The sequence below is a fragment of the Salvelinus sp. IW2-2015 genome, unplaced genomic scaffold (genome assembly GCF_002910315.2).
Source record: "Salvelinus sp. IW2-2015 unplaced genomic scaffold, ASM291031v2 Un_scaffold2116, whole genome shotgun sequence".
In the NCBI taxonomy this organism is placed as follows: Eukaryota; Metazoa; Chordata; class Actinopteri; order Salmoniformes; family Salmonidae; genus Salvelinus; species Salvelinus sp. IW2-2015.
In genome coordinates, this window is record NW_019943453.1 from 19755 (window position 1) to 29707 (window position 9953).

General features: G+C 48.4%; 1 protein-coding gene across 1 annotated transcript in view; it reads left to right on the forward strand.

Moving 5' to 3' along the window:
* The window catches only part of LOC112072994 (eukaryotic translation initiation factor 5B-like), a 21021-nt gene extending 11208 nt beyond the window's left edge, over nucleotides 1–9813 (forward strand). The window contains 18 exon segments of the mRNA XM_070440008.1: nucleotides 2608–2646; nucleotides 2734–2798; nucleotides 2801–2880; nucleotides 3124–3154; nucleotides 3157–3251; nucleotides 3751–3810; nucleotides 3812–3893; nucleotides 3896–3932; nucleotides 4168–4229; nucleotides 4232–4297; nucleotides 4300–4328; nucleotides 5001–5132; nucleotides 5799–5930; nucleotides 6059–6135; nucleotides 6267–6431; nucleotides 7938–8076; nucleotides 8199–8360; nucleotides 8595–9813. Of these exon segments, the coding sequence (XP_070296109.1) occupies nucleotides 2608–2646; nucleotides 2734–2798; nucleotides 2801–2880; nucleotides 3124–3154; nucleotides 3157–3251; nucleotides 3751–3810; nucleotides 3812–3893; nucleotides 3896–3932; nucleotides 4168–4229; nucleotides 4232–4297; nucleotides 4300–4328; nucleotides 5001–5132; nucleotides 5799–5930; nucleotides 6059–6135; nucleotides 6267–6431; nucleotides 7938–8076; nucleotides 8199–8360; nucleotides 8595–8702 (1561 nt within the window). The 3' untranslated portion in view covers nucleotides 8703–9813.
* Nucleotides 9814–9953: the final 140 nt, after the last annotated feature.

Sequence of the window (9953 nt, forward strand, 5' to 3'; positions counted from 1 at the left end):
GATTAAATATGATAGGCATCAGCTCGAGAAGGAACTTGGTGACGTCCTGCGCCGATTCCTATCGGGATGCTGGAGGAAAACGTTTTGATGCTACATATCAGCAAGATGCAAGGGCTGGGAGAACTAAGAAGGGACAAGAAAGCAAGAGAAGCAAGAAGAAGAAGGGGGACAAGGAGAAGGAGAAAAGGAGAAGGAAGAAGCGGACCCAGCAAGGCACGTGAAGGCATGGCGGAGGCTCTGGCTCACATGAAGGAGGAAGAGGAGCGCGCCAAAGAAAGGAAGGAAGAGAGAAACCTGGTCGCCTGGAAGAGCAGAGGGCTCAGAGACGTGAGCAGGTTAAGACACACACAACATATTACCACTGATGTGTAGATACAACACACACACACACACACACTGACCTCTTACCAACTGATCCCTTCAATGTAACCTACAGGGCGTCTGGACAGGACGCAAGGAGAAGAAGAACAGAAGGAGAAAAGAGGAAGGAGAGGCTGAGAAGGAGGGCAAACTGCTGACCAAAGCCCAGAAAGAGGCCCGGGCCAGGGCTGAGGCCACACTTGAACTCCTGAAGACCAGCAGGCCAGTGGTATTGAAGCCCATCCAAAGACACTCGGTGCAAAGAAGAAGCCAGTGTACGGAGACGCAAGAGGAAAAAGAAGCCCCACAACACCGACCCCTGAGGTAACAACCCTCTCCAATCCCATCAACATGTCCAACTGCAAATCATCTATCTATTTTTGTTGTGGTGCCTCATCCTCATTCCTCCTCTTCCCCGGTCAGAGATCTCCAAGAGGTCATGTCACCCAGCACGCCGGGAGGCAGAGCCAATCATCTCACCGATGGCGGTGGAAATGTGAAGTAGCACGCAGTAAAATGGACATAGATCTTTGGAGACGGAGCCTGCCTTAATGTCCTCCGCTTGTTGTCCAGATCTGGGTGTACACGCCAGACAATTCTTCATTGCCATAGTCACATTTTATGTCATGTCTCTTGCTCCTCCCCCAGAGGTGAGCAGAAACTGACTGTCTGCAGTTGATGACTGGGAGGCTATCGCTGAGACCATCGATCAGGACAAAGGTAAGACAGGAGCACAGGACTTTAGGTTTTAGCAAATGGCAACTCTCACCAAAGGCTTGGTGGAATTTCTTCCGCGCTTACCCACATAACGCTCCTTCTCACCCTCCTCACAGAGCTGAAGACCGGTCAACATTGAAGGTGAAGCCAGAGACGGACCAATCAGCAGAAACCTCGTCACAGCCGGAGGAAGAGGAGGGACGATGAGGAAGAGAGATAGACGAAGAGGATGACGAAAGAGGAGGAGAGTGAGAGGAGGAGGAGAGGAGAGTCAGCTCCCACCGCAAGCAGGCCCCAAGCCACTAAGAGGAAGGGAGGGAAGGAGGCTCCATATCCAGTAGTGACAGCGCACTCCGATGACGATCGCACTAAAGAGGAGGCGGATCTAAAACAAAGGCACAAAGCGTTATTGAGGTAGTCTCCACACATATACTACACAACACACACCCACACACACACACAACGACACACACACACGACACACACAACACACACACAACATCCCTCAACATTGTTAAACGGTAAAGAAGTCTAATGTTGTTCTCTATCTCTGTGCTCCTCCTGTGTAGAATACGGCGAGCAGGAACATAAAGAACTAAACCGGACAAGCTCCGCTCCCCCGTCGCTGTGATACTGGACCACGTCGACACGGCAAGACCAAGATCCTGACAAGCTGGGCATACACACGGTACAGACGGGAGGCAGGAGGGTCACCAACAGATGGAGCACTACGTACTGACGCTGGAGGCATCGTGAGCAGCCCAAGATTGTGAAAGAACTGTGAGCTATCTCGCTGAAGCGCCTCTCACTTCGAAGCTCAGACCCAGATCGAATTACACTTGAAGCAGTGACCTATACAGTACCATCGTAAGAGGGAGTCCCAATGAGTTTACAGGTATACAATGAGTGTACAAAACATTAGGAACACCTTCCTAAATTAAGTTGTACCCCCTTTTGCCCTCAGAAACAGTCTCAATTCGTCGTGGCATGGACTCTACAGAGGTGTCAAAAGATGTTCCACAGGGATGCTGGCCCCATGTTGACTCCTATGCTTCACAGTTGTCAAGTTGGCTATATGGCTTTGGGTGGTGGACCATTCTTGTACACACGGGAAACTGTTGAACGTGAAAAACACAGCAGCGTTGCAGTTCTTGACACACTCAACCAGTACGCCTGACACCTACTACCATGCCCCGTCTCAAAGGCACTTAAATCTTTTGTCTTTCCCATTCACCCTCTGAATGGCACACATACACAATCCATGTCTCAATTGTTCAATGCTTAAATCCTTCTTTAAACTGTCTCCTCCCCTTCATCTACACTGATGAATGGTTGATCATGTGACATATATAAGGGATCATAGCTTTCACCTGGATTCACCTGGTCAGTCTGTCATGGAAAGAGCAGGTGTTCCGAATGTTTTGTACACTCAGTGTATGTAGGGCATTGGATTTGATTAGATAGTTGGTGTTAATGGCTCTTTATCATTTTTGTTTCCTCTTCTTCAACAACGAGGCATTAAAATCCCAGGATGCTGATCATCGACACCCCAGGCCACGAGTCTTTCAGGTAAACCCCTCATTCAGGAAAATGTGTGTCCACTGCCCTAAATGTGTTGGTCTGACTGCATCTCGCTCCATCTCTCTTGTGTGCCAGTAACCTGAGGAACCGGGGCAGCTTCTGTGCTGACATAGCCATCCTGGTGGTGGACATCATGCACGGCTGGAGCCTAGACCCTGGACGTCATCAACCATGCTCAAGGAGAAGAAAGTGCCCTTCATTGTAGCACTTAAACAAGAGTCTGTGTCAGACAATGCTCATACTAGCTTACCTCTGGGATGATAGATGGATAGATAAGAATCTAGTAGAGGACTGCATGTATTAAAGACTCCCAATGCCAAATTCACACTGGGAATAAAGCTACCAGCATTACAATAGCTTGCGGAAGTCTTTTTTTTTGCACTAGTAGTTAATTGGTTCCCCATCCATGTGACATGATGTGGTATTTTTGTCCCTTCTATTCGTTCCATTCTATGTCTTCTCCAGATTGACCGTCTGTACGACTGGAAGAAGAGTCCGGAACACAGACGTGGTGCACACTGAAGAAGCAGAAGAAGAACACAAGGGAGTTTGACGAGAGGCGCCAAAGCTGTCATCGTGGATTCGCCCAGCAGGTCACTAACTATATGAACAAAGGAGGGGGAAGAGTTTTGGAGTTGACAGCAGCTTTTCACTATTCGAGTTCACTATTGTGTGAACCCTGAGTGACCCTGCACTATAGACTGCTGCCCAATGTACATAAACATGAACACTAGTCACTTTAATGAGTTTACCTACTGTTTTACCCACTTCATATGTATATACTGTATTCTAGTTGAGATTCATCAATAGAAAAGGTGTGTGTAATAATACTCATGTACAAACCTTTCTATTGATATACTGTCCATATATGTATACACACTTTATATGTGTATACATATATTTATATTCTGGTCTCTGACATTGCTCGTTCTGATATTTCTTCATTTCATTCGTATGTTGTTATTGTGTTAGACAGTACTTCACTTGTAGAGCTAGAAACATAAGCATTTCACTGCATCTTAACATCTAAATTCTGCGTATGCGACCAATGAACTTGGATTTGATTAATGTCTGTCTTGTGTATTCGTACAGGGTCTGAACGCAGCCCTCTTCCATGAGAACAAGGACCCTAGGACCTTTGTGTCTCTGGTGCCCCACGTCGGCCCACTCCGGGGACGGGCATGGGCAACCTGATAGCTCTGCTGTGGAGCTCACCCAGACCATGCTGGCACGACGCCTGCACACTGCGACGAGCTCAGGGCGCAGGTCATGGAGGTGAGGGACAATTACTACATTACGGTCACAGTTATGGGCCGTGTTTGTAAGATTGCTGTTATTTTAGGGTCGTTTCCGTTACACCAGTCACACTACGTTACATCAGTGTCATTACCGTTGCTCAGTGTCACTACCGTTACGTCAGTGTCATTAACCGTTGCGTCAGTGTCATTACCGTTGCGTACTCTAACACTTAATGTTGTATTAAACTCAACATGTGTCCTGTCCATCCTCGGTGAAAGCCCTGCCTGGTATGGGCACCACTATAGACGTGATCCTGATCAACGGGGTTCTCCGGGAGGGATGACCATCATCGTCCCGGGGGTGGAGGGACCCATCGTCACCCAGATCAGGGGGCTGCTGCTGCTCCACCCATGAAGGAGCTCAGGGTCAAGGTCTGGAGAAATGTTTATGTTGGGCCTTCTTTATTAAAGAGCACTTGTAGGAGCAGCAAACAGTTGTGACCTGGTTTCAACGGAATGTCATGCTGTCCATGACTTGGCTAGGGTTAATCCTAACTTCCATTTCATGTCTCATTTTCACTAAATAATCACTACGTCAATGCAGACTAAGCGATACTTTGACGTAGTGATATAGAATTACAGCAGGTAGCCTAGCGGTTAGAGCATTGGCGCCAGTAACCGAAAGTCCGCTGGTTCGAATACCCGAGCCGACAACGTGTAAATCTGTCTTGCCTTTGAGCAAGGGGCAGCCGTACTACTATGGCTGACCCTGTAAAACAACACATTTTACTGCACCTATCTGGTGTATGTGACAATAAAACCTTTAAAAATTATTTCAAAAAATATATTGTCCCATAGATGAATGATCTGTGTGTGGTAGTATAAGAATGATCTGACCCCTGTCCTCTTTAGAACCAGTAGGTAGTATTAATGAATGATCTGACCCCCTGTCCTCTTTAGAACCAGTAGTAGTATTTAATGAATGATCTGACCCCCTGTCCTCTTTAGAACAGTAAGGTAGTATTAATGAATGATCTGACCCCCTGTCCTCTTTAGAACCAGTAGGTAGTATTAATGAATGATCTGACCCCCTGTCCTCTTTAGAACCAGTATGAGAAGCATAAGGAGGTGTGTACGGCCCAGGGAGTGAAGATCCTGGGGAAAGACCTGGAGAAGACCCTGGCAGGGCTCCCCCTGCTGGTGGCCCACAAGGAGGACGAGGTGGCCGTGCTCAGGGTGAGACTGGCACATTTAAGCAGTAAGGCCCGGGGGGGTGTGGTATATGGCCAATGTACCACGGCTAAGGGCTGTTCTTAAGCAAGACGCAACGCAGTCTGGAGTGCCTGGATACAGCCCTTAGCCGTGSTATATTGGCAATATACCAGAAACCCCTGAGGTGCCTTATTGCTATTATAAACTGGTTACCAACGTAATTAGAACAGTAAAAATAAATGTTTTGTCATACCCTGGGTATATGGTCTGATATACCACATCTTTCGGCCAATCAGCATTCAGGGCTCGAACCACCCAGTTTATAATGTACTGTGTATCAGAGGTTCTTAAAAATGTTCAGCTCGAGACCCAAATGAGAAATTGACCCTGTGACCCAAATCGTCCTCCAACGACCCGAATTAAGAAGAAATAGTTTGGGATTATAGATGTATTCTCATAATTCGCGACCGACTTGGAACTCGACCCATAGTTGAAGAAACCCTGCTGTGTATGATAACAGGGCTGTGTCTCAATAGTGTTAGACTGGATCCCTCTGCCACCTACGGCTACATGTCAATAGTTATGAATGGCTCCCTGCTTCCTCTCGTCTTTTTTTCCCATCTCTGAGTTAGTTACTAGTACACACACACACGGTGTATTGAGATCCTCTGCGTTGTGATCCCCCTGCAGGATGAGCTGGTGCGGGAGCTGAAACAGACTCTGAACTCCATCAAGATGGAGGAGAAGGGTGTGTACGTCCAGGCCTCCACTCTCGGATCCCTGGAAGCCTTGCTCGAGTTTCTACGAGTGTCCAAAGTGCCTGTGAGTATCACTCACATATATACACACACACACACACACACACCGTATCAAACTACAATATAGTTTTGAGATAACTAGTTTTGAGATAACGTGCTGTAATGTTCATGTTTTTCCGTCTCCTCCAACAGTACGCTGGCATCAACATCGGTCCAGTCCACAAGAAGGACGTGATGAAAGCTTCCACTATGCTGGAGCATGACCCACAGTGTGTGACCTCTTCTGTCTTCTCTCCTTTCTATACCCTGTCATACATTTGTTTGATTGGWTACTGTCTCAGCGTAATTAACCCTGTCTGTGTYAACTGGACAATAGAAAATCAATGCTGTTCTGTTGTAGGTATGCAACGATCCTGGCGTTTGATGTGAAGGTGGAGAGGGACTCTCAGGAGATGGCTGATAGTCTGGGGGTCAGGGTGTTCAGCGCTGAGATCATCTACCACCTGTTTGATGCCTTCACCAAGTACAGAGAGGACTACAAGAAGGCCAAGCAGGACGAGTTCAAGTTTGTGAACACACACACACACACACACACTGCATGATACCAACCATAACTTTGTTTTGCTGTCATAGGCCATAGCACAAGTGATCCACACTCAGACCATTGGAAGGCTACACCTGTCCTGCCTAGGCTAGGTTTCCAGACAGGACAGTAGGCGTGGAGTATGCCTGGGCTAGGTTTCCATACAGGACAGTAGGCGTGAGGTTTGCCTGGGCTAGGTTTCCAGACAGGACAGTAGGCGTGGGGTATGCTTGGGCTAGGTTTACAGACAGGACAGTAGGTGTGGGGTATGCCTGGGCTAGGTTTCCAGACAGGACAGTAGGCATGCCTGGGCTAGGTTTCCAGACAGAACAGTAGGCGTGGGGTATGCCTGGGCTAGGTTTCCAGACAGGACAGTAGGTGTGGGGTATGCCTAGGCTAGGTTTCCAGACACGGGACAGGGTAGGCCGTGGGGTTTTATAGCCTCCGGTGGGCTTTCAGGTTTCCAGATCCAGTTAGGTGTGGTGGGGTTTAACTGAGCCTGCGCGCTTTCAGGGGTTTCCCACGACATGGCCAGTAAGAGGGGCTCGTGGGGTATGCTGGGCTAGGTTCCAGACAGAACAGTAGGCGTGGAGTATGCCTGGGCTAGCGTTTCCAGACAGACACGTCAAGGTGTGGGGTCTTGCCTGGGGCTAGTGTTTCCAGACGGACAGTAGGCGTAGGGTATGCCTGGGCTCTAGGTTTGCCAGGACAGAACAGTAGGTGTGGGTTATGCCTGGGCTAGGTTTTCAGACAGGACAGTAGGCGTGGGTATGGCCTGGGCTAGGTTTGCGCGCACAGTTGTACCAGTAGGCGTAGGAGGATGCTCTGGGTAGGTTTCAGACAGGACAGTAGAGCGTGGGGTATGCTGGGCTAGGTTTCGCAAGTACAGCGACACGTTGAGCAGTATGCGTAGGGTATGCCTGGGCTAGGTTTCCAGACGAACAGTAGGTGTAGGTTATGCCTAGGCTAGGTTTCCAGACGGACAGTAGGTGTGGGTATGCCTGGGCTAGGTTTCCAGACAGGACAGTAGGCGTGGGTATGCCTGGGCTAGGTTTCCAGACAGGACAGTAGGCGTGGGGTATGCTGGCTAGGTTTCAGACAGGACAGTAGGTGTGGGTTATGCCTGGGCTAGGTTTCCAGACAGGACAGTAGGTGTGGGTTATGCCTGGGCTAGGTTCCAGACAGGACAGTAGGTGTGGGGTATGCCTGGGCTAGGTTTCCAGACAGGACAGTAGCGTGGTATGCCTGGGCTAGGTTTCCAGACAGAACAGTAGGTGTTGGTTATGCCTGGGCTAGGTTTCAGACAGGACAGTAGGCGTGGGGTATGCCTGGGCTAGGCTTCCAGACAGGACAGTAGGTGTGGGTTATGCCTGGGCTAGGTTTCCAGACAGGACAGTAGGCGTGGGGTATGCCTGGGCTAGGCTTTCCAGACAGGACAGGTAGGTTTGTGGTGGTAGTAACAGTCGTTTTCTCTGTCATTCTCCACAGACACATTGCTGTGTTCCCCACTAAGCTGAAGATCCTGCCTCAGTTCATCTTCAACTCTAGAGACCCCATAGTCATGGGAGTCAACGTGGAGGCTGGGGTCCTCAGACAGGGAACCCCAATCTGTGTGCCCAGCAAGGGGGTGAGTGTGTGAGTGTGTGTGTGTATGTAGAGTGCAGTGTGTGTTTGTGGGACCTGTTTCTATCTTGGTAGGATGTAGAAACAGGTGTAATAATATTATCTCACTGATTTCCTCCCTGTCAGTTTGTGGACATTGGCATCGTGACCAGCATTGAGATCAACCACAAGATGGTGGACAGTGCCAAGAAGGGCCAGGAGATCTGTATAAAGATCGAACCGATCCCCGGAGAGGCACCCAAGATGTTCGGCCGACACTTTGAGGCCACCGACATCCTCGTCAGCAAGGTACAGTCACAGAGAGGAGAAAGGCAACACTTTTCTTTGCAATGTTCAAATTACCGTGTGGTGGGTTTTCAGGTCAATACAGTGTATCAGATGTTGTAAGTACTCACTGTTACATTGTACTGACAGCAGGTACCCAAACTCTAACAACATTGGGCTCTGTACTAGAAGTAGTGGACCATAATGAGAATAGGGAGACTTAGGAGTTCTGAATGTGGTCTTTRGTTTGTTCTCCAGATCACCAGAGCGTCCATCGATGCCCTGAAGAACTGGTTCAGAGACGAGATGGGCAAATCTGACTGGCAGCTCATCATGGAGCTCAAGAAGACTTTTGAAATCATCTGAACAGAAGAACGGGCACACACCTTCATGTCTTCAGACGGCCGCAGAACACTTACACACGAACACACACATCACTGATTATGTGACACCTGATCAAAGACACACACACACACACTTGTTCATCACACCCACGTATGCATACATCCATAAATGGTGGGAGCAGTGCAGTGTCCCACTTTCCCCCTCTCCCCCATCGCCTCCCCTCTGGTGGGTGGGGGAGTGTATTTTTAGAGGGGAAACAGTGTTTTTCTGTGAGAAACCAAACTATTTCCCGCTGTTGTTAACAGTGACAGTTTAGACAGCATCGACACACACACTATTCCAACGTGCCTGTTGTTTGGAATCATCTTGAGTTTTGTTTTTCATTTTGCCGCTCTCTCTCTCTCCACATCCGTCTGCTGCTGGAGTCCTGCCCCCTATAATCACTCTGGTGTTCAGGCTGGGGCGAGTGGGAGTGAAGAAAGCTGGGTCAGGCGTCACCGGAACCACAGATCTACTGAATTCAGCAAACTGGGTTTGACAAGTTTCCGTGGGTGCCATGTTGGCACCGGAAGTCGCAAGGAGAATGACATTCCACTGAGAATGCAAATGAGAACCTTGTTGTTATGACACGTTGGTTGCCAACATGGAGGCTAGTTTGCTGAACTCTTTATATCTATCACAGATCAAGGGGAGCTGTGCGCCAAAGGCCTGAGCCAATTAGAAGAGGGGAGAGGGGAGGCATTCTTACCAGACGTTTTAGACGTCTGAATAATACAACCTTGTCAGTGTTTTCTCTTTTCTTGAATGCAGTTATTTTATGGTCCTTTTAAAAAGCCCCTCCCTCTCTGACATCACCACCACTCATCACCAGCCCCCCCTGTCAGTGCAGTTCGACTGGTGCCTACGGACGTTTTTTATACCAAGAATGAACTAGGTGACAAAATAGGCGGTCCCTCTCCTCTCTACTTGAGTTCAAAATGTAAAAGATAATAAAAAATCTACATCAATAAAGACATATTTATAGAAGTTGCAAACTCTGCCCCCTCTGCCTTGTTGTATATTTTGGATAATGGTATGAATGGAATATGCATTGAATTCAATTATTTGAAAAATAAATATGAAGTGCTACTTCCCCTGGTTTCATATGCTTGTTATTAGTGAGGTCGAGTTCCCCTGGTTTCCTGAGGTCGATTTCCCCTGGTTTCAATGGTGTTATTAGTGAGGTCGAGTTCCCTGGTTTCATATGCTGTTATTAGTGAGGTCGAGTTCCCC